At 40.3% G+C, this 23,090-nt stretch overlaps 3 protein-coding genes across 4 annotated transcripts; all 3 read left to right on the plus strand.

Annotated features, from left to right (window-relative positions):
• Positions 1–6,317: 6,317 nt before the first annotated feature.
• mterf1 (mitochondrial transcription termination factor 1) lies at positions 6,318–9,177 on the plus strand. Its single transcript, XM_086280256.1, has 2 exons — positions 6,318–6,375; positions 7,484–9,177. Exon 2 carries the CDS (start codon positions 7,515–7,517, stop codon positions 8,676–8,678), a length of 1,164 nt encoding a protein of 387 aa, XP_086136382.1. The 5' UTR covers positions 6,318–6,375; positions 7,484–7,514; the 3' UTR covers positions 8,679–9,177.
• A 741-nt stretch (positions 9,178–9,918) lies between these two features.
• On the plus strand, positions 9,919–16,797 carry dus3l (dihydrouridine synthase 3-like (S. cerevisiae)). 2 transcript variants are annotated; one of them, XM_086280939.1, is made up of 16 exons: positions 9,919–10,096; positions 10,304–10,394; positions 11,141–11,396; positions 11,500–11,848; positions 12,327–12,361; positions 12,460–12,552; positions 12,740–12,781; positions 12,942–13,094; positions 13,217–13,333; positions 13,564–13,629; positions 13,980–14,090; positions 14,358–14,454; positions 14,637–14,712; positions 15,693–15,881; positions 16,152–16,280; positions 16,396–16,797. In XM_086280939.1, the coding sequence occupies exons 2-16, from the start codon at positions 10,318–10,320 to the stop codon at positions 16,466–16,468; spliced, it is 1,863 nt and encodes a 620-aa protein (XP_086137065.1). In that variant the 5' UTR covers positions 9,919–10,096; positions 10,304–10,317; the 3' UTR covers positions 16,469–16,797. The 2 variants fall into 2 exon arrangements, with proteins under 2 accessions (XP_086137065.1, XP_086137066.1); XM_086280940.1 differs by lacking the exon at positions 9,919–10,096 and adding an exon at positions 10,101–10,175.
• An 815-nt stretch (positions 16,798–17,612) lies between these two features.
• On the plus strand, positions 17,613–21,090 carry LOC147303873 (zona pellucida sperm-binding protein 4-like). The gene is made up of 12 exons (XM_086281082.1): positions 17,613–17,819; positions 18,046–18,357; positions 18,438–18,553; positions 18,633–18,879; positions 18,946–19,068; positions 19,153–19,325; positions 19,847–19,944; positions 20,076–20,221; positions 20,323–20,500; positions 20,576–20,711; positions 20,876–20,950; positions 21,020–21,090. Exons 1-12 carry the CDS (start codon positions 17,675–17,677, stop codon positions 21,026–21,028), a joined length of 1,758 nt encoding a protein of 585 aa, XP_086137208.1. The 5' UTR covers positions 17,613–17,674; the 3' UTR covers positions 21,029–21,090.
• Positions 21,091–23,090: the final 2,000 nt, after the last annotated feature.

The raw sequence follows: 23,090 nt of genomic DNA on the forward strand, positions 1-23,090 counted from the left end.
AGTACTGTAAAGCTTAATGATGCCCAGTGGATGAGAGCATATTAAGTATTTCTATGTACAGCTACATTCTGCTTCTACTTTACCATATTTTCTTTGCAACTACTGTACTTTGCACTCATAAAGTGATATACAAATCAGTGAATCAGAAATTATGATCCAATATACAGTTGTGGTCAAAAGTTTACATACACTTGTAAAGAATATAATATAATGGCTCTACCAAGTGTCCCGTTATTTCTAAAACTCTGATTTTTCTCTGATAGAGTGATTGGAACAGATACTTCTTTGTCACAAAAAACATTCATGAAGTTTGGTTCTTTAATGACTTTATTATGGGTTAACAGAAAAAAGTGATCACATTTGCTGGGTCAAAAATATACATACAGCAACATGAATTAGCAATTTTGGTGACTTACAAAGTTGTCAGTGAACTGAGCTTCATAGCATGGCCTCTTAACTTCTTGTGAGTGATTATGAGTGACTACAGCTGCTGACTTCTCTTAGGCCAGTTAAATAGGGCTCATTGGATACAAACGCCCACAAACGCTACAATGGGAAAGTCAAAGGAGCTTAGCATGGATCTGAAAAAGCGAATTATTAACTTGAACAAGTCAGGAAAGTCACTTGGGGCCATTTCAAAGCAGCTGCATGTCCCAAGAGCAACAGTGCAAACAATTGTTTGTAAGTATAAAGTGCATGGCACTGTTTCGTCACTGCCAAGATCAGGAAGAAAACGCAAGCTATCACCTGCTGCTGAGAGAAAATTGGTCAGGAGGGTGAAGAGTCAACCAAGAATCACCAAAAAGCAGATCTGCCAAGAATTAGAAGCTGCTGGAACACAGGTGTTATTGTCCACAGTCATACGTGTTTTGCATCTCCATGGACTGAGAGGCTGCCGTGCAAGAAGGAAGCCCTAGTTCCAAAAGCGGCACCTTAAGGTTCGACTGAAGTTTGCTGCTGATCACATGGACAAAGATAAGACCTTCTGGAGGAAAGTTCTGTGGTCAGACGAAACAAAAATCGAGCTTTTTGGCCACAATGCCCAGCGATATGTTTGGAGGAGAAAAGGTGAGGCCTTTAACCCCAAGAACACCATGCCTACAATCAAGCATGGTGGTGGGAGTATTATGCTGTGGGGCTGTTTTGCTGCCAATGGAACTGGTGCTTTACAGAGAGTAAATGGGACAATGAAGAAGGAGGATTACCTTCACATTCTTCAACATAACCTAAAATCATCAGCACGAAGGTTGGGTCTTGGGCACAGTTGGGTGTTCCAACAGGACAATGATCCCAAACACACATCAAAAGTGGTAAAGGAATGGCTAAGTCAGGCTAGAATAAGGGTTTTAGAATGGCCTTCCCAAAGTCCTGACTTAAACCCCATTGAAAACATGTGGACAATGCTGAAGAAACAAGTCCATGTCAGAAAGCCATCAAATTTAACTGAACTGCACTAATTCTGTCAAGAGGAGTGGTCAAAGATTCAACCAGAAGCTTGTGGATGGCTACCAAAAGCGCCTAATTGAAGTGAAAATGGCTAAGGGACATGTAACCAAATATTAGCACTACTGTATGTATATTTTTGACCCAGCAGATGTGATCACTTTTTTCTGTTAACCCATAATAAAGTCATAAAAGAACCAAACTTCATGAATGTTTTTTGTGACAAAGAAGTATCTGTTCCAATCACTCTATCAGAGAAAAATTAGAGTTTTAGAAATAACGGGACACTCGGTAGAGCCATTATATTATATTCTTTACAAGTGTATGTAAACTTTTGACCACAACTGTATACATGATTCTGAAAAGTGATATTCTATATAATAAGTACATTTACTTTAGACACTAAGTATATTATGATTTAATAACTTGTTCACCATGAAACCACATAAGCCTTTAATATAAATGTTACTTTTTTGTCCATTTTTTTTCACTTTGTGAAACAATTATCCAGCATATTCAAACCAGTTTCACTCCCTGCCACTTGAATGCCCCTGATCCTATTGGGTAGCTTTGAATCTGTCTTCTATAAATATATCTTGACTGATAAAATAACGGAGGCAAAGGCCAGATGCTATCAAAATAAAATACACGTCTCTCCATTTGTACCCACATAAGTATCTCATAAAAATGCATTTAGTTGGCGTCTACCGTTGAGGGTGGTGATGAAACACTTCCTGACTGCTTTAAATCCAAACAAACCACTTTTCTCCATAATTTATGATTCTCTTTTTTTCTCTCTCTTTGTGGTTTGAAAGAAATTTGTGAATTTGTACAGCCATTACAGAAAAGTGTGCTGAATTTCTCACGATGTAAAAGATTATTTAATGCAAAAATAATACATTTAGTGCTAATTATTAATAAGCCAGTCACTATATTTGACTACAATCCCATAAATTTCCCTTCATTCTCTGCAGTCTGAAGTCTGCTTGTAAAGTCTGCTCAGTTTCTATGGTAACAGGCGAGGAGGAGAGGTTGCCAGAGCTGTCCCAGTTGAGAGTTTTCTTTTTTAAACACAGAATATTTTCATATCAAAGATGTTTGCTGCTAATAAAGGATCCAGCTGTCACCTCGCATTCTCCAGCATGGCGTTTGAATGGGCTGCATCACCAAGAGTGCTGCCATATGTTAAAGAGGAAGCACGTGAGCTGTCTCAGCTGAATGGTGCTGCAGGTAATATGAGAGACTGGCATCGGTTTCTAGGACAGATGGGGATGATTAAAATAAATGGACAGGCAATATTTTACTCACAGCCTCCATGTGGGATTGATCTTCAGTCTTAAAATAGTTTATATTTAATTAAAGTAGCGTATTCCTGGCAAACTAAAGGCCTTTTATCTTTCCTGTCATTTTCCCCCAAATAAGTCAGCGATAATATAAACTTTGTGGCTTGATCATTAGATGAACTAATCTTCTTTCTTTAAAGTTTTTATTTGATCACCAGTGAGCTAATAGGAGATGTGGGTAGTAATTCATAGGGGTCTTTGCTGGGATTTTAGAAATCTAGAGATTATTTCTTACATGTTTGCTTAAACTCCATATTTCCCCAGGGCATGCCTCAAACTGCACATGTAAGACTAACAAATTTTAGCCAGTTTTATTATTTCATACTCTTTGATTATTTCATTACACCGTTACATTTTATTTCAATTTCCCTGAGATTAAAGTCCAGGTGGACCAACATTTATTCCCTTTTTATTTGCAGGCCAGTCCAGTCTTAAACAAATATCCTACCTAAGCGTTTTGCCTCAGTTTCATTTGAAGATTTCTTGTTCTAACATCCAGGCTAAAATATTCCTGTAGAATTATAAAATATTAAACTTTCCCTTATACTTCCAGAAACATACCAGTAGTAGCAGTAGCAGCAGCAGCAGCAGCGGGAGAAGATGCTCTGTGTCTTCGGCTGACGGGGGCTGAACAGCTTATTGTCTGGCAGATTTTGAATTCCACCCATCTTCTTTTGGACATTCTCACCAGCCTGATCTCACCTGTGAAAGCTTGCTGTTTGAGCACCAGCGTCTGCAGGAACTTTTGAAAGTTTCGTCAGCCTCTGAATTATTGATTCACTCAGGGAGTATACAGAGTCTACAATTACCCAAGTGACTTTACCAAGACAAGCTCAACAAATGAACAGCATGCATGCTATATTTATAAGTCAGAGGGTGGTGAACAAAGGCTGTTAGAATTAAAATGATAGAAACATCTAGATACTGAAAAGTAAAATGAAACCACTCTAAACCATTTTTCTTATAACACTTTAAATACATATGGTGGAAAAAAGATGAAAAGGAGCCTTAACTAATCTAGATTATCATCACATCCAGTGCTACAGCTTTTTTTTTTTTTTAAATTAAAGTGTATTTATAGCCCAGAAGTGTAATATACGGTAGTTTCACCTTCTGAGATCCTCATATGATTACATTTTTTTTAAAGGCTTTTCTTCATCCTTATACTTCATTCTGCTCAAAGTATTCTAAATTTTATTACACAAAGGAGACTTTGTGTTATACTTCATAAACCCAACATGTAAATATGAGGACATGGCTGCAAAAACAAGCCAAATCATGGCCTATCCACCACTGTGCTTGACAGTAGGTGGTGTGCTGACATGCTGTACTTGGCTTTCACCAAACATGGTGTTGTGCATTATAGCCATAGATCTCCACTTTGGACTTTTTAGAGAGAAGAGGTTTTCTTCTGACAGTCCATCCAAACAAGCCATACTTGTTAGAGATTAGCAGCACTTGGCTGCCACTTGCCCACTTAATTCCTATGGAAACAGTAAGGGTATACTACCTCTTCAGTGTTGTAAGCGACTGATAAAGTCCTGTGAAAACTTCACGTGACTTTGTATTACTAAAACATGTATGATCCATTTCTATGTTTAAGAAATCTTGGCATCTTGTAATCTCTTATGAGGCCAAATAACTTTTATGGGGGGCTAAAAAAAATATATTTCACACTCCAGTAGGGTTAGTTAAGTGCAACAAGAAAGCTGGAAGCTCAGCAACACGTGGGAATGTCTCTGTTTCAAATACAATAGCAGCGTAGATCAGATTGAACCACTCTTACCATTTATGGTGTCTTATAACCTCTCTTTATTGTCTGTCATAGAGTATAAGTAATTAAAAGACAGACACAAAGACCATAAGGGTCCCTAAAATACTTTGGATAGGTTTAAGAAAAATGCAGGTGTGCAAATGCAAATGTAACTGTGACCTGTGGATGTGTGAGACGAATTTGAATCGAGACTCCAGTTGCCCAGCTGTTGCGATGGAGCTCACTTCAGTCTTAGAGCAGCAGAGCAATGTGTATTTGCATAATGACAATATCAGTGTCATGCATTAAAATATGCATAAGTGGGGGGACTCATCAGTAAAGAGACGCACTGGGTCAGTACGTTTATCAGTGGTAGGCTGTGAATCATAACACATGGTAAGTGTCCTCTTGTAGCTTGTACGAGAGCATCTGCTAGCTGAGACAGAATTAACTATTGATGCCTGTAACAACAGTCCAGTCCTCTATAATGCTGTGTTTTTATTATGTGATTGAAGCTTCCCAGGTTACTGAAAAATGTCATTGCTCTCCGAGAGCTTCACTAGTGACTGAGCACACTGTAATTTAGAATGTACAGTATGTGCAAAGCAGAAAAGCACTTATTCAGGGGTCATCTCCATGGAGATGTCCCTCAAATTGTTTGTGAAAAATTCAGGTTTTTATCAAACTAAGAAAGGAAAAATTCTCGATGCACACAGACCATACATTTTTGAAGGTTAATTTTAATTAAACCATGTCTTTAAATTTGACTAATGGTAAGGAAATACATTAATTTACACATCACTTACACAGGATGTAGTGAATTAAAAAGAATAAAAAAAATCAATATAATGTTTGAAAATTGATATTGAACAATATTAATAGAAATTAGGGGAAACTGGGCAAATGGCCTAAGTTTTTCTAAAATCCCGCTTACCGTCCTTACACCAACCATTCACAACATCTGTGTAATATTGTGTGGATCGTCCTAAAAGCTCTGATGTTTTGGAGAATTAACATCGAACTACTGGGTATCCTGTGCTTTCTGGTCCTGTGGACTGTGAGGTGGGACACCTGTGGATCAGGTTCAGGTGGGAATGTGTGTCATTTGGAGGTCTGATTAAATCCTTAGACACCTAAGTTTATCAAATTATGCACAGTTTCTGAGGTGAGCCATGCTGGCGGAATCTGCTGCCAGTGAAAGGCTCTGTTGTCATTTGAGTGTGCTTGTTCTGCAACAGTAAGCAGATGTTTGGTACATGTCAATGTAAGATCCACACCAATGCCAAGATTTCCTAGCAGAATATGGCACTGTAACGTTATTCACTTCACCTGTCATTGGTTGATATGTTCTATTCTTTCAAATAGAAGATCTTTGCTTCCATCTAGTGGTTATAAATCAGTATAAAGGCAATGGCTTTACAGATTTCAGAGGAAATGTGCAGAAATGACAAGGAACAGGTGAGAAGTCTCTGATTTAAACACGCAGAAAAACACTAACAGAAAAAAATTAATCACTGTCAGCAGAAATATGAGGCTGAAAAAGGCAATGGCTGGAAAACCTAATTAAAAATAAAGTTAAACGGAGTGTTAGCAATATAGTCAACAGCAAAAAAAAAGAACGAAAATAACGAAACTTACACTGTATTAGATTATCTGAGAAAAAACATGTTTCAGAAGATGTGAGGTGGTGTTTGGCACAAACTCCACCATACCAGTTGTGTCGCTATCGTATTATTTTGTCATTTAACCTACAGCCAATAAATATAACGAAGAAGAAGAATCTCGCGAGAGTTCTTGGAGTTCACGTTACCGGCATGGAAGAAATGTTGGCTTTTGGTATGTTTTTAATACTTTTTAAAGCAGACTGGTACTTAAAGGGCTATTACTGATTAGATATTGTACACCGCTAAACAGAAACGACTGTGTGCTTTGGTTGGACTCTTCAGTTAGTTATTCCCGGGCGAATAAATAAAAGCTTCCCTTTGTATTACTAACGTAAATAACTTTGCCAAAGTAACGTACGCATTATGTAGTAAATAACTAGTAAATGGCCAGTATCAAGCAGTTCACAACTAAGTTTAAGAATACTTGTTTGGAAAGTTTCTGTTACTGGTGTAAGCTTGGAGCGGTGTGTCAGCAAATCAGATTAGCAAAGAAAAAGATTAATATACCAATGTCTTAATGGTTTCACTAAAGATTCATATATTTGTAAATTAACATATCCAAAAGTAAACCAATCATATCTTACTAATAGCATCTGATAATAGATGTGCTCACCAGTTACCTGTCTGCATCTTTTTTGGCCAAGTGGCTTTTCTTTTTTGTTTCTTGGCTTTTCTTTAATTATATTAAAGCCTTTTTTTTTTAATTTAGCAAAAGTGCTGTGAAAAAACTTAAGTACACCCTTATTACTTCCATAGGAATTAAGAGGGTTTGTAGTAGCTAGGTGCTGCTTATCAAATGCATGATTGCATGAGTTTTTGGCAATTTGCTGGTCCGGAGCATTCAGGTGTGTGTTAACACAATGCCGCAATTTTTCCAGGATCTCTCTGAAAGCTAAAGCTTGGCCCGAACTGGGTCATGCTGCAGGACAATGATCTCAAGTATAGCAGCAGCATCTACAACAGAATGTCTGAAAAAGAGAAGAATCAAGGTGCCGTGGTGGCCCAGTTAAAGCCCAGACCTTGGCCTGACTGAAGTGCTGTGGGGGGGGGGGGGCTCCACCACCTCCACCACCTCCACCACCTCCAAAATTCCTCTACAATGTAGTGAGAGACTGATAAAGTCACACAGAAAACAGTCACTCCAACTTACTGATTATAAAGGTGGTTCTACAGCTGTTAACCAGTGGGGTTTGATTAGTTTTTCACAGGACTGCAGCTGTGAAAACTGTCTTTTCATGAGTGTATATTAACATGTCTGTTTTTTCTTGTCTGAATTGCAGTGATGCTTCAGTGTGGCCCTCCTCAATAAAAATGGCAGGAGTTCCTGGAGTGAGAGCCCTCCTCACTGTGCAGCGATCGGTGACATTGCAGCACAGCTTTTTTGGCTTCACTCCAATACATTTTGCATCAGCCTGCTTCCCCAGAAGGCTTTACAGTACTTCGACAGGAAGTACTGAAACAAAGCCGCCGGTAAACCCGGAGAATGAATCTCTGCTCGAGAACTTGAACCTCATGGGAGTTGACGTGAGGATGGCACGCCAGCGTCAGCCTGGGGTGCTTCGTAAAATCTTCACTAATGAGAACGGCCTCGCTCAGTTCCTGCAAGGAAAAGGTGCCGGCCGCAAAGTCATTGCTAGCATAATATCCCGTTATCCCCGAGCCATCACTCGCTCCATTGAACACTTGGAACAACGCTGGCAGCTGTGGAGAAACATCTTCCAGACAGACGCAGAAATCGTAAGCATCCTGGATCGCTCACCTGAGTCGTTTTTCCGCTCCAGTGATAACGACAACTTGGAAAAGAACATAGATTATCTGGTCTCACTGGGACTAAATGCCAAAGATCTCCACCGGCTGCTGACCACAGCACCGCGCACATTCTCCAACAGCTTAGAGCTCAACAAGCAAATGGTGGAGTTTCTGGAAGATATCTGCACAGAGCTCGGTGGAAGTAACCCAGAGCAGTTTGCAAAAATGGTCATAACAAGAAATCTTTACATTCTAATCAGAAGCACTAAGAGAGTCAAGACAAACATCGACAACCTGAAAGCATCACTTAAGTTGAGTGATTCAGAACTGCTGGCTCTTCTTCAAGGCCACGGGGCAGAAATTCTGGACCTTTCCAATGAGTACCTGAAAAAGAATTTCAACAGCCTGGAGCAGAAGATGACCGCACTTGGCTGTCGGAAAGCTGATGTTAAAAAACTGATCATCAACTATCCGATGATCCTCTACATTGGGCCTGACACTCTGAGCTCTAAACTAGACTGTCTTTTAAAAGGAGGAATAACAATGAAGCAGATACTGGAAAAGCCCAAAGTTTTGGACTACAGCACACAAAACATTACAGGGCGACTAGAGGAACTGAGAAGGTTGGGCTATGACTTCCAGAAGAATGGCATCAACATCCTCGATTCAAGTCGAAAGCGGTTTGCCGCAAAAATAGAAAAACTTTCTGCCTCACCAGAAGAATGAGTGTAGCTTGCTGCCTGTCAGACAGTGTTGGCTGATACTTTTTCATCTTTTTGACTTAAGAATAATCAGGTTTTATGTTCAGAGATAATATGATTGAGCTCTTTTAATATCCCAAACTTAATTCCAGTATTGAAATCTAAACATTGTGCCTGTGATATTCTTCTAGTCTCACAAAAGTAATTAAAGCAGTAAAAATAATAAGTTGAAGGTCTGGGGACATGGAATTACATTTGAAGCTAATGAGTAAAAGGAAATTGTCAGTGGATTACCCATTATGTAATGTTTCAGCTCAAATACCAGGTGTTTTAATCCATCAATACGCTGTCTTGGAATTAAAAAAAATGCAAAAGATGAAATACATTTGACTGAATGTTTCATTCACAGGTAAAGTTATGGAATGACTTATGTGATGTTTGTTTTTAAGCACTGAAGAAGACTTTTGGGCCATTTTAAAACCAACACATGGTAAGAGTCATTAAAAAAATGGGTTTTTCTTTTAGTTAAATGACTGGAGCAAAGATCTCCATTTACACTCACCATACAACTTTGTTAGGCACACTTTGCAAATACCAACTTGGACCCTCTTTTTTTCCCTTCAGAACAGCATGACACAGATTCATCTGAGATTTTGGTCCATTTTGAAATGACAGCATCACACAGTTGCTGCAGATTTGTCCGCTCTTCATCCATGATGCAAATCTCTTTTTAATATATATTATTAGAATTTAAAGGATATTTGTCAGCATTTGTTACTTGTTTGAATAAATATTACAATGTAAACATCAATTTTGGAGGGCATATGAATCACAGGCATGTAGAAATCGCATGTCTCAAACAAATGCATCAAAGCCACATCAGGCAGGCTGATAACACATTTTATTGTCATTCGAAGTTTTTAGCTCTCAAATGGTTCAGTCAAAACAAAAGGAAAGAAAACTGCACAAAATAACAAAACTGGATATAAATAGATACATTATTGAATAAGGTTAAAAACTAAAAATAATACGGTCTAAAATAAACAATAGTCAGTTAAACTAAAAAGCGAGGGCCTTGTGAACCGGCTGCCGCGACAGACTTGACCAAATTGACAAAGACTAACGATAAAAACATTTCATGTATATTTTTAATTTGTTTTACTTAGTCACACTCCAGCCCAGTAGGTGAATCTGAGTGCTGGATTTCAAAGGCAATGAGAAAGATTTGCAAGCGGTTCGCGGAACCAATGTTGAGCAGCAGGTTTACCACGGACGTATCTAAGGTGCTGCACAACGGTTTCCTCGCGATTCTGGGTTGTGCATGTCCAGTTGTGGAAAAAAAAAACAAAACCCAGGAACTTTTGACTTGATTTCTACGTTCTGTACATCAGTTGTCTTTTAACTTCACGGTTGGAGCAAGGCGGTTGTTTACTCAGTATATCGGTAAGTGGTCTAACTCAGCTACAAGAGGAAGCTAACTGGTGGAAGTGCAAGGTTAAATATGGAGCACAGAGAAAAGCAGGCAAGCTGATTATGATAATAAGGCAGTACCTGAACTGGTTTAATGTGTGCATAAAGTGTCCTAACGTAGGATTGGGAGCTGAATGGTCCTGTGAAGTGTTTAATTAGAAAGGTGTTAAAATGTTGCAGGAAGAGAGACTGTGATGGAAACAGCGGAGGAGGTGAACGTTTCGAAGAGTGCAGACGTGGCTGCAAAGGGTGAAGCTGCGATCAAACCAGAGTAAGATACTGTTAATAACTAAGAAAACTGTGGAAATCGCATTTATATGTTTTTGCAACAGATTTCAGGAGAGGGAAGCTGCAAATTAGAACAATCTTTCTCCAACTTTCAAAAGAGACAGCCATGAGTCAGGGGACTGAAGATAACGCCAGATTTTTATGATGAACGTAAGCCAGTTAGTAAGATGGGAGCAAGCATAGCTGAATAAATAACCATGTGTTTGAGTTTATGAAAGAACAAAGCAGACCATCTGACCTGAGCAAACAGCACAAGCAAGGCACGTGACTATAAGGAGGCTGTCTGCATCTGAACTTGTTAAGATGTTCGTGTGAATTTATGTGAAAAAACTGTAGAAAGTGTCTACAAGAGATAATAACTCGTTTACACAACATAAAAAATATGGCCCTGTAGGGGTGAAACAGGGGCTTTGCAACCCCCAGTGGCGTAGTAAGGACTTACTGCCTTTATTTTCAGCCTTCCTGCTGCTTTGTCTGATGAAGCAAAGAGTGTTACACTGTCAGCAAAAAGGCTGTTGAAGGCCCTCAACTCTTTGCTTTCAGTGTTTCAGTGACCCATGCTACAGGGTCTTACTGGTTTAGCATAATTTACTCCCATTATGCTCTTTTTTTCCCCAGTGTGAATATAGTTCATACTAAAATGCTTTAGTGACACACAGACTGTTTTTACACATAATTTAAAACAAAATTTATCAGGAGGATTCTTTCATCATCTTCTTATGTTTGCAGATTCCTTACAACCAAAGACAAGTTTCATGGGTTGTTAGACTCAGAGTGGCAGAGCTCAAAAAGAGAGAAAGCCAGTGAAAGTGATGCAGTTGAGGATTCAAAGGAGACTTCTTTGGAGGAACCTGAACCTAAAAGGCTGAAACAAAATTTTGAGGGTAGACCAGATGGCAAGCGTCTTCGGGGACAGAATAAGTCAAGGCCGCACACAAAGCCCACAGCCTACGATGAAAAACGACTTTGTCACTCAATCATTCAGGTATGAAGCTCTGACTCTGCATTCAAAAAGGCTCTGTGCAATACATTTTGATCCATATAGTTATTTTTGTGACTCCCCCCCCACCCCCCCCCCATAAATTTAGAACAAAGAATGCCCCTTTGGAGCAAAGTGCTTCTTTGACCATGACATTGTCAAGTATATGGATTCTAAGCCTTCCGATATTGGGGAAACCTGTCACATCTATGAAACATTTGGAAAATGTGCCTACGGTTTGTCCTGCCGCTTCGCCAAGGCCCACACTACGCCTGACTTCAAATCCATGGAGAAGGCCGATCTGGTCAAGGTGTATGAAGGCAGGACTATGGTGAAGAACAACATGAGTAAGGAGCTCCAGGGTCGCCTGAGGAAGCGATCGGTGTCCTTCGAAAAGTCAGAAAAGTACCTGAAAACACTCTCAGACAACAAAGATAAAGGAGCACAGCAAGGCGACGGTAAGACAAGTGAAAAGGCTTTTATAAAGAATGCTGCCATCACAAATTTTGCTCATGCTTTTTAGGAAGAAACAGATACTGAGTATGTCACTCAAGCCTCTTTTTCACTAGTACCCACTTGCCTCGGCTCGGCTTGACACGGTTTTGGTCGTTTTCCATTACAATTGAGTAACATCTATTGTGCGTGGGGTCGTTATAGCAACACAGCCAAAAGTCCAGTGATTTACAGCTTGTGATTTTCTATTTTTGTGAAGGGGACGTTCTCATGATTCATCAAGTGTCACCATTGATTGGCTTTTGACCAGCTCACCCAGTTTTAGCAGATTAAATACACTCCTATTCTGTTTCTTTTAATCTGCACATGTGTCGACCTGTTGCTTACATACTCATACATGCATTATCAATTTTAGTGTATCTTAATTTGTTCCTTTGTCTCACTCATGGGATCTATGTGCATCTGAATTTTCTGCTGATCCAGCTGGAGAAAAACAGCCTGTTTCTAGTGAAGTACAGGTAACCTTTTCTACCAACAGCATTCCCTCTTACTGACCACTCTGTCATTGAGCCTTATGTTTATTGCGTGTGTTTTTCATGTTTCTGACTAACTGTAGACCAGCTCAGATAAACAGTCTGCTCCAGTGAAGACCGTCGGCCCGTTGACTGATGCAGATGTCATCAAGCTGCGCCCGTGTGAAAAGAAGCAGGTATATCTCTTCCAGTCGCTTTCCTCCAGAGTTTTCATGTCTGTTTAAACGATAAACAAGGTGTTTTAATAAACTGTTCTAATCAGCAGACATCTGATACTCATATATATATTTAGGGAATATTTACACGATTTAAATTACAGTCAAATTGCATTGCTTAATGCCTCTTTTTGCCTTTGTTCTTAAGGTGGATTTTCAAGACAAGCTCTATCTCGCCCCTCTAACAACTGTAAGTACCATCACACTGAAATCAGTATTGGAGTTAGTGGTAGTTGTGTTTTTTAATATATTTCTATCTTTAAATCCAGGAATGTAGCAAGTGCAATTAAATAATGACCTGTAAATGAGGTCTGGATCTGATAAAGCAAGTATTTCTTTAATTTCTTCAGTGTGGAAATCTGCCTTTCCGTCGCGTGTGTAAGCGCTTTGGTGCAGACATCACATGTGGGGAGATGGCCATGTGTACAAACCTGCTGCAGGGGCACCAGTCTGAGTGGGCCCTCCTGAGGAGACACGAAAGTGAAGATGTGTTTGGTATTCAGGTGATGTTTAAAATCTTCTGAAGGATTCAGTCCTATAGAGGGCGTTGTTGGTAAGACGTCTGGATTTGTGTGAGAGTGCAAGGACTGTGATTTTTTTTTTAAAGCCTGAATTGCGTCTCTAGGTGGAGGGCAGTTTCCCCGACACAATGACGAGGTGTGCAGAGCTCATCAACAACAACACTGAAGTTGATTTTGTGGACATCAACTCTGGGTGTCCCATTGATCTCGTATACAACAAGGTAAACTCTTAACTTGCCCCCCCCCCCCCCCCCCCCCCAAATGCTCAGACCGTGACTTTTTTTTTTTCTTTCATTTCCTAATAGACAAATTGAGACTTCCTATTTTGCAGTCAGATGCATTTTGTGTGTTTATACTACAGCACAAAGAGCACAGATACCAGCATTTGAGAGGAAGTGTTAAACATTAATATGACAGTCACTGACAGATGGCCTTTGTTTTTTCCCATCAGGGCGGAGGCTGCGGCTTGATGACACGTACCAGAAAATTTGAACGAATAGTCAAAGGAATGAATTATGTAAGTATGACTTTTTGCCTATTGTATGGTAATGATGCAAGAAGGAGAGTTTTGTTGCTCTTGTGGATCATTGCAAAGTTACAATTCAGTTCAATTTTATTTATATAGCACCCAATCACAAAAAACAGCTGTCTCAAGATGCTTTATATTTTAAGCACAGTATTTGAGGGAAAAACCCAATTCCCCCTCGAAAAGCATTTGGCAACAGTGGGAAGAAAAACTTTATTAGATCCTGGCTCAGGGAAGGGCAGCCATGTGCTGTGACTATTTTAGGGTGAAGGGAAGAAGACAGGATAAAAGACACACAGCCTTCAGTTAAAGGCTGAATGAAAACCTTTTTCTCCCTGTAGGTCCTTGATGTCCCTCTAACAGTCAAGATCCGCACCGGTGTTCAGGAAAAGTCTAACATAGCACACAAGCTCATCCCAGAGATGAAGAATTGGGGCGTCTCAATGATTACAGTAAGTAAAAGAGGAGCATGTTTGAGCAATGTGAAATCGTCCCTATGCCATAAATCAACATGATTAAAAGGAAATTTCATTTCTAGGTTTACAGAGTTGCCAGATGTAGCTGTAAGCATCCATAATTCTGAATCGGTATCATTTATGTAAATGTAAATATCCTATGGTGACGATTCATTCTTGAGATGTTATTCTGTTCGGTGATGTATAACATGTTTACATACGCCTCTCCTATTAAAAAACATTGACGCTGTGTTTTTCCTACAGTTGCATGGTAGATCCAGAGAGCAGAGATACACAAAGTTAGCCGATTGGGACTATATCACAACATGTGCAAAGCTGGCTAGCCCCATCCCACTTTTTGGTATGTGGATTTGTAAAGGTTACACAAAAAGACAAAAGCCTCCTGATGTTTAAACAGTTTCATGCATTTAGTTTGGCGTTCTCTAGGTTGTAAAACCTTGCACAGAATGCAGTGTAGTGTTTTTATTGTACATGTTTTTATAGTACATATTAATCACAGGTGATTTGGTTTTATTTTTCTAGGTAACGGAGACATTTTGTCCTATGAGGATGCAATGAAAGCGAAAGAGACCGGAGTTTCTGGGATTATGATTGCAAGGTTAGTGTCATTTCCTTGCAGCGTAAAAAAAAAGATCGAAATGCCTTAAAAACAGATGACATCTGGAACTGATATGGTCTGCAGCCAGTGACTTTTGTTTTTAGATTTCACTTAAAACTTTTTCCATTATTAGAGTTCAAGTATATTTGTTTACACTCACTGGCCATTCATTAGGTACACGTGTCCCACTGTTTAACACAAATATTTCAGACTGCTTCCAGTTGACAGCCAAAATTGCAATACAATATAAGACTGCTGCCTGCTCTGGTGAAACTCCACTTCTGCTAGAACATTTGGATCAAAGGTTTAGAATTAGGTATAAACAACATGGATCCATCCCGGGTTGTATCTGTGGTTCAGGCTGGTGGTGTAATGATGTGGGGGATATTTTCTTGGCACACTTTAGGGTTGTGGAACCAATTGAGCATCATTTACTGCCACAACCTAACAGACTTCACAGTAACTCCACAGTCATCAGATCTCAGTCCAACACAGCAGCTTCGGGATGTGTTGGAACACGAGAGTCACATCGTGGATGTGCAGCTGACAAATCTACAAGAACTGTGTGATGCCGTCATGTCAATATGGACCAAAATCTCTGATGAATGTTTTTAGTATCTTATTGAATCTATGCCACAAAGATTTTATGTAGCTCTTAAGGCAAAATGGGGTCCAATCCAGTACTGGCAAGGTGAAACTAATAAAGTGGCCATGAGTGTATTTTGCCTCAGTGAAGTCAAGAATCTTTTTAAGTTGTTTTAAAACCCAGCAGCAAATTTGTCAGAGCTCTTAAGGCTAATATGTGGGTGCCTTTTTCCATGTATAATTTTCAGTTGAAGTGTGGAAACATTGTTTCTCAGAGGAAAATACAAAGAAAACACTGACCACAAATTACTCCATAGGATGGAAGATCCTTATACATTATTTATGTATGTATGTATGTATGTATTTATTTATTACCTTTTCTGGGTTCTCTATAGGGGTGCTCTCATTAAGCCTTGGATCTTCACTGAAATCAAGGAGAGCCGACACTGGGACATTTCGTCCAGTGAGCGACTGGACATCCTAAAGGACTTCAGCAACTTTGGCCTGGAGCACTGGGGCTCTGACACTAGGGGCGTGGAGAGGACACGCACCTTCTTGCTTGAGTGGCTCTCCTTCTTGTGCCGGTGGGCTACATCACATTTCAGAAATTTTGCATTTGTTCTTCTGTGAGCAATTCGATTCATATATTCTGTGCAATTAAGCTGTTTTAATATAATTTTAGGGTAACAGACTTATTTGTGGTCTTTTCCCATTAGTTTATGAGACTGGGGACATGTAATAGCTGAAAATGTGTGATAGACTATGTTGCATTCCACTGCATCTGACTCTCGCTGTTAAGTTTTCCTGTTTGCTGTGGTAAACGTTGCTTTCCTTCTCCCTCCATCTGTTCTCAGATATATTCCAGTGGGCCTGTTGGAGCGAGTGCCTCAGAAGATCAATGAGAGACCTCCGTACTACATGGGCAGGAACTATTTGGAGACACTGATGGCCAGTCAGAACGTAGAGGACTGGATCAGGATAAGGTGAGTACAAACATGCCTATTTTCTAGAATTACATTTCAAGATTGCACAAAATTAAGATTTTAAAAGTGCAAAATGTAATAATGAGTGTCTTATGAATTGTTTTCTACTTTCCAGTGAAATGCTGCTTGGACCCGTACCCAAGAATTTTGAATTCTTGCCTAAGCATAAAGCCAACTCATATAAGTGATTTTCTTTTTTGCTCAACTATTAAAATCATCAAGATTTGTGGGTTTTTTCTTCTTTTTTCTAATTTGTTCAAGAGATCAAGCTCAAAGACAGAAGATATTTTATGTTTTAAGTGATAAAGACTCTAGAATAGTTTGTTTATTTGACCTGTGTTGCAGTAGAAACATACATCGGTTTTCATGTAATTGAGTGCAAATAAATGTTTCGCAACAACAAGATGTTTGTGTCATTTTATTTTTCTATTGAAGGAAATTGTTTGATTTATTTGACCTTATTAAACAAACATACTGAACAGAGATCATCTGTCTGCATGAATTTTGTAAATATGTTTTGAAGTTCTATATTACCCTGGGTAAGCCCAGTGATGATTAAGTATGTAAAGTATTTTTTGGTTGGAAATATTTTGTTAAAATATGCAACAATAAAAAATAAAACAAAAGCAATAAGAGAATCTGAGCAAGAAGTGATAAATGATGTAATTAAGGCAAATAAAGAGGTTTTAAGGGAAGCTCGTTTTCTTCACTGGAAAAGTCAAACTTTTGGATTATTATCTTAAATTTGAGGTTTCAGTAAGAAAGTTGAGATTTTGAGATATTAACCCAACATTTGCATTTGGACTTTGCAATTTTCTTCCACAAGCTCAGACACGAATATTGTCATAGGTGGGGAAGAAACCACTTTCATCCCCGTTTCCTTATATATAAATAGAAGCTACTTTATTTAAAATATTTTGTAAGTCCAATTTTCTGGACTGCTTTAGTGCAGAGGTCATTTGATCTTTCTCAGCGCGCCCCACTAGTCCAGCTAGTCCACTTCTTAAACATGCCTGCGCCAAATTAAAACGAAAATAAACTAACATCAATCGAGAAAGATAAATTGTTGCGTTTTTTTTACATCTAAGGTTTACGGCCACCACAGAGAAACTTTAAGTGATTTAAAGATTTTTCATAGTATCTAAAAAGAAATTGCCATACCCTATATAATAAAATATTGGCCAGATTAATGTAAATTAAATGAATAATAATTAAGGTTGAAAATAAATAAATAAACAGGCGAGTTTCCTTCCCGCCTGTTTATTTATCCTTCCCGCCTGTAACGGGGCAGCAGGTGAAAAATCAGCAGCAGTCAGGTGCAATCAATTAAGCTAGAGCCAGTACTTGTAGCGGGGCGCGAGGCTTCCTGCAGCTGCATGAGAGCTTTCACGTGAATGGCTGGGTGTAGGCTCGAGCTGCTGCTAGTCCTGACTTGGACTCTGCTGCCGGTGTCCGTCCGGGGGTGGGAGCGCATAAATAAAACTGAGCTTCGCAGTTTGTATGAGCCCGGAGAGAGGGGCGAACCACATGACCCTACAGGTAAACGGCAGGGAGACGGTTGGGCAGGTGTATTTATCAGGATTGGTCACTTACGACTTGTGGCTTCTAACAGCTTGTTGCCTGACGGCTAATTCTGACAATCTAAGATATAGATTTGAGAGGAATGAACATCATGCTTATTACGCTACACTTCTAGCTTTTCCTGCCCATATGAATGAGGTTTTTACTTGTTATCAGTGACCTAACAACGACCTCTGTTGTCCAGATTACAGTAGTGGCCTTGACCAGGGTGAAGCTAAAATTCTTGAAGATGTGGTCCTTGAAGCCGAAGGTGTTGCCAGCAGTGAAAACTTTGACTCCGATGTTGACTATGATGACTTGGCCGTAGATGATTCTAGACCCACGCACTATGGTGGTGGTGTGGACCGTGGGTTCCAGGTAAAATTTGAAGATGAGCCTCCAAGGAGCTGGCCAGGCAGTTGTAATCCAACTGCTGCTGATCTAGAAGTTGTTTGCAGTGAAAGTGGCTTCCAAATTACTCTGCCAACAGGACCTTTGAGTGAGGTTAAGGTGTTTGGTATGTACTTGGATTAGATTTTTAGATTTGTAATAGATTGAAATGCTCCGTCTGGTAAAACTGGCATGTACTTTCTCCAGGCTCTGGGGACAGTCTGCTGCCTATTGTTGGTGCGCCAGAAAACTGTGGTTATGAAGTGGATCCGCTGAAGAACACCTTAACTGTACCCTTCAATGGGTGCAATGTGGAGCGGCATGTAAGTTGCTTAAGAGTTTCTCCCTTGACTGTTTTGCTTAACAGGAAGTCATTAAACTTTATTTTACAATTTATTATAGGCGGATGGCTTCAGTTTACAGCTGTTGTACACCGATACACTTGGCCAGAGACGAGTGTCGACCACATCTTGCAACAAGTTTGATCCAGAAATGGTGCCACGTTCAGGTGGTGGGCCCTTGCCATGTGTTAAACTGGTCAGAGATCCACAAGCACTGGTTCCACCACCTATGTTACCGGTTCCTCCAGTACCGCAACCAGGATTGCCCCAACCAGCATTCCCTCAATCATCACCAACATTAAGACAACGTGAGTGGTTTGTAGAAGATGCTTTAACATTATTCAGATGAAATTAATTGTTTTTCCCTTTTTCAGATTGCAGCATCCCTGTGGGAGAGCAGGTGAGATGTGGTCATTATGGAATATCTGTCTCAGAATGTCGGGCCATGGGCTGTTGTGTGGATTTGCTAGCGTCTGTCTGCTACTACCCACTTGAAGGTAAGGCTAGTTTTTGACAGATGGTATAAATGTTGAATTTTTAATCCGTGAAACTTAAGTGGCTTTTTTCTATCCCTCCTGTAGAGTGCACAGTGGATCAACATTTTGTATTTGCCATTCGGTACAACTCTGCATCCATCCCTGTGGATCCTACCAGACTGATTGTTCCTGGAAATCCAGAGTGTAAACCAGCCATTGTTAACAACCAGGTCGCCATCTTTAAGTTCAAAGTTACAGAATGTGGAACCCATTCTTACGTAAGTTACCCCTCCAGCAAAGCTGTTACTTGGCAAACTTTGTAGGAATGCTTTGACTTTTTGGCGGCAACCTGGTATATGTCCAAATCTGGAATAAGAATGCTTTGGTGCTTGACTTGGAGATGTTGGTATATGCTACTGCAGGACTAATTTTAATGAGCGGTCATGACCAGCTATCACCCTGATTTGCCACTGCAACAGCCTACACGTTTTGCTGCTAAATAGCAGGCAGCAGTACAGGGGGCAGTACTGCTGACAGATTGGGGGGGTTTATGCAGCTTAAACTGGAAGGATGTCTCTAGTATGACATGTCTAAAGCTTGTTGACTGTCTGAACTCTTCCATGCGCCATCTGATCTGTCAGAATCAACTTTTAATCTAAACTGTCACTGGTATGAGGTTCTCCTAAAAGTTACAAAGGTTTTGAGACTTAAGCAGACACTTGGCTTTTAACATGCTGGCTTGTATTCTTGTAAATTGCACCTCAGTAAGTAAATCATCCAATGTAACTTGTGTTGACAGGATGTTGGTGAGGTGACGATATACCTGGCTGAAGTGCAGAGTATTGTTCTTGCTCTCAATCTAAAGTATGGTGTCATTACAAGAACTGATCCACTCAGGTTAGTGTCTTGTGCTAGATTTTAATATGCAAACACAAATCTAACAGACTGAGGGGCAGGGGCACATGGTGAGCAGTATGCTGTGTTCTAGACTGGCACGTGGTATTAATGGCTTATTTGATCTCTTGTAGATTTCTGATTGAGTGCCGCTATAACAAATGGGGCACTGCTCAATCAATGGCTAGTGTTGGCTACATGGTGAAGACCCCACCTTCCAGTATGCCTTCTTCAGTCATCTCTAACAGTTTATATGGTGTCGAGTTGAGAATTGCCAAAGGTTGGGCATTGCATTGTCTTTCCAACAAACTACAGTAGACAGGCTTGACAAACTCTGCTGGTGTGAAGACTGGCTAAATGCCTTCTGTTTCATCCCAACAGATGAGACTTATTCAAGTTTCTATGACCATCACCATCAGCCCTTGCGGCTGCTCCTCGGCCGCCCTGTGTATCTTGAATTGCGCCTCAGCTCTCCTAACGCAGATGCAATAATTCTTGTGAATTACTGCCTGGCATATCCTCGTTCTGCAAAAAATGCTCTGGTGCTAATCTATGAAGGGTAAGCACGACCATCAACCTTTTAGAGCTTGAAGGTTATCTTGAACTTCTGACTGCAAGTTATGCTTGTCTGCAGGTGTGCCAACCCTCATGACCCACATGTGTCCATACTTAAAGTCAGCAATGTTCCTGGAGTGAATCATGAAAAACGCTTTATAGTGAGTGCCTTCCAGTTCATGGATCAAAGGACAAACAAGTACCTAAATGAAGAGGTGAGTTGGAGAAGTTAACGCTGGAACAGTTCCTAATTTACATGTGTTTAAAAAAAAAAAAAAAAAAAGGTTGTCTGGGTTCTAAGCAGAACTGGTTTTAAAGTCAATGTTTGCCTTGGATATTGAAAGATTAACTTTGTTTTACTGTGTTCATTCCCTGCCAGATTTATTTCATGTGCTCTGCAGAAGTTTGTCTGCCAGCAGAAAAGAGATGTGATGAGCGGTGCTTTGATGGGAGGGTGAGTCTCTAAATCTTGGTGATAATTTGCAACTTGTTTAATGGTCTAATTAGATTCATTTTCTTCCAGGTTCAATAAGGATTTGATCTGGAAACTAACATTGTGATTTAACTAAGAAAATAAAGCCTTTTAATTCACTATGCATGGGTCTTTTGTCGTCATTAAGAACTGCAAGGTATAACTAGTGTGGACCTCAGGGTTTGGCATTTCAGATCCAGACATTGAAATGTTGTTTATTGAACTTATCAAGCACTAAAACATGACACAATTCAGTGATCAGCAATCAAAGACTGCGGTGCATGCTACACAATGGAAACATTGAGCAAACACATGAAATGAGATGATGAGAGCCTTTATTTGTCAGTTGCAGGTCTTTTGCCCACAACAGAGATGACGACATTGCCGACCGTACATACAATACACAAACATCACATTGGAGAGACGGGTCAGGCTAGGTAGCGAGGGAAACACATCGAAATGTGTAACACAAAAGGATAATACAGGAATGCACAGATATCAACACACCATAGCACAATAAACGCAGACAAGCAACATGGGAAAGAGTGCCAGTGTGTACATCTGATCTAGGACCGCTGCAATCTTTTGACTGCGCCTCCAACTGACCCGATGTCCACATCAGAGGGGAGGTAAGCATTTGAGGTGGCGTCGGATCCAGGGTAGGGAGGGTGATGAGTCAGTGAGTGCTTATCAGTATATGTCTGAGTGTCCATAGTTCAGCTGAGACGGTGTCCTTCGCCCTGCCAGGCTAAGTAAACAGTCTTCCAGCCAACCCAGGTGGCCTTGCATGGAATGGGAAGGAACAGCGTAAACAGTCGTTATCAGGGTGTTTTGTTCAGCTCAAGCCTTGTAGCTGGCGCAGAGAGGGTATCCGCATGAAGTGTGTGGGGTTTTTTTTTGTTTTTTTAAAAACTATAGTGCGAACAGCTCTTATATTTCAAAGCAGTTCTACAGTCCAACACTGGTCCCGTTGGAGAGCCGTGAGCTTTGCCATACTTGCGTTCTGTGATGTCATTTCTTGTGCTCAAGGAGCAGATTTCTGAGAACTCACGGCAGTGTGCCTCCCCGAGATGTTATTCCGGGCTAGCCCTTCCGAGATGTATCCAGTCTGCAGTCAGATCTTATTCTGAGTATTCACAGCAGCCGTAGCCTCTCCAAGATCTTATCCGTGCTGACTCAATGAGCCCATTTTGAGAAACTCACGCCTCTCCCATCGTTCCAATCCCAGCGGGCAGCCTTGTGGGGGTTTGAACAGCCGGTTCCGCTTTCTTAATTTTTCGATAAGTCTGGGCCAAGCCAGCTCCGATCAGCAAGAACCCTGTTACCATGGTTCCGAATAGGTAGATATCTTCAGCACTCAGGCTCACCCAAGCCCAAACTTCTCGTTGAGAAAGGGGTGTCAATTGCATTTAGGGACCAGTTGATCCAATCCATAATTCCTCTTTTAGGTTTTAGAGAACAGACGGAGTGTTCCAGGGAAAATACAAAAACAAAACAAAACACGAGACTAGACAAGGACATAAGCAGGGATGATAAGGGAGAGGAGGAAAAAGTGCGTCCGCCTCCTTCGAGAGCCAAAGAAGAAATATTGCATCTAGGTAAAATGACCATAAGTTTAGTGCAATTTCAAGTGTAGTTTGCCATCATACTGCATAATGTACTCAAAGGGAACCTGGGTCTGTCCTGGGGCCTCATTCCAGTGGGATGTGCTAGAAATGCCTGAGCTGATTCTTTTAGTCATGGAGTAGTGGGTCTGAGCCCCCCACTGATGGGTGAACCCATCAGACTCTGTCCAAAGTTTGTCTTCATCTAAAACTTGTAAAAAGCAGGGTGTGGAGGAAGAGCTGTAAAGGCGGTGTGACCTTGGTTGATTAGCACTTAAATGTGATTTGATCACAATTCACTGTGTGAAATGTGAAGCTGCACCAGTGTTGGCCTGTCGCTGTCAAGTTACTGTCAATTCCTCAGATTCTCATTGTGCCAGACTGCAAAGCCATATTGATCACACAACCGGAAAATCATCTTGCAATCCAAATAAATACTTGATACAATGCCTTATGGTTATTGCTTCAGCTGTCAGTTTAAGACTTTAAAATTACTTGTACTTTTGAATAATTGTCTT

Source organism: Aulonocara sp. 'chitande type north' Nkhata Bay, linkage group LG22 (genome assembly GCF_057382095.1).
Source record: "Aulonocara sp. 'chitande type north' Nkhata Bay isolate Kocher_YH1m ecotype deep benthic linkage group LG22, A_spYH_male_GT1.1, whole genome shotgun sequence".
In the NCBI taxonomy this organism is placed as follows: Eukaryota; Metazoa; Chordata; class Actinopteri; order Cichliformes; family Cichlidae; genus Aulonocara; species Aulonocara sp. 'chitande type north' Nkhata Bay.

What these genes read in the sequence shown, in the direction of transcription:
- dus3l (XM_086280939.1), top strand. Translation starts at nt 10,318, where the DNA reads ATGGAAACAGCGGAGGAGGTGAACGTTTCGAAGAGTGCAGACGTGGCT. An exon ending in TAGTCAAAGGAATGAATTAT is followed by an intron (nt 13,630 to 13,979) that starts GTAAGTATGACT and finishes TTCTCCCTGTAG; the next exon opens with GTCCTTGATGTCCCTCTAAC. An exon ending in TGGCTCTCCTTCTTGTGCCG is followed by an intron (nt 15,882 to 16,151) that starts GTGGGCTACATC and finishes ATCTGTTCTCAG; the next exon opens with ATATATTCCAGTGGGCCTGT.
- LOC147303873 (XM_086281082.1), top strand. Translation starts at nt 17,675, where the DNA reads ATGGCTGGGTGTAGGCTCGAGCTGCTGCTAGTCCTGACTTGGACTCTG. An exon ending in CGAACCACATGACCCTACAG is followed by an intron (nt 17,820 to 18,045) that starts GTAAACGGCAGG and finishes TCTGTTGTCCAG; the next exon opens with ATTACAGTAGTGGCCTTGAC. An exon ending in ACAAGTACCTAAATGAAGAG is followed by an intron (nt 20,712 to 20,875) that starts GTGAGTTGGAGA and finishes ATTCCCTGCCAG; the next exon opens with ATTTATTTCATGTGCTCTGC.
- mterf1 (XM_086280256.1), top strand. Translation starts at nt 7,515, where the DNA reads ATGGCAGGAGTTCCTGGAGTGAGAGCCCTCCTCACTGTGCAGCGATCG.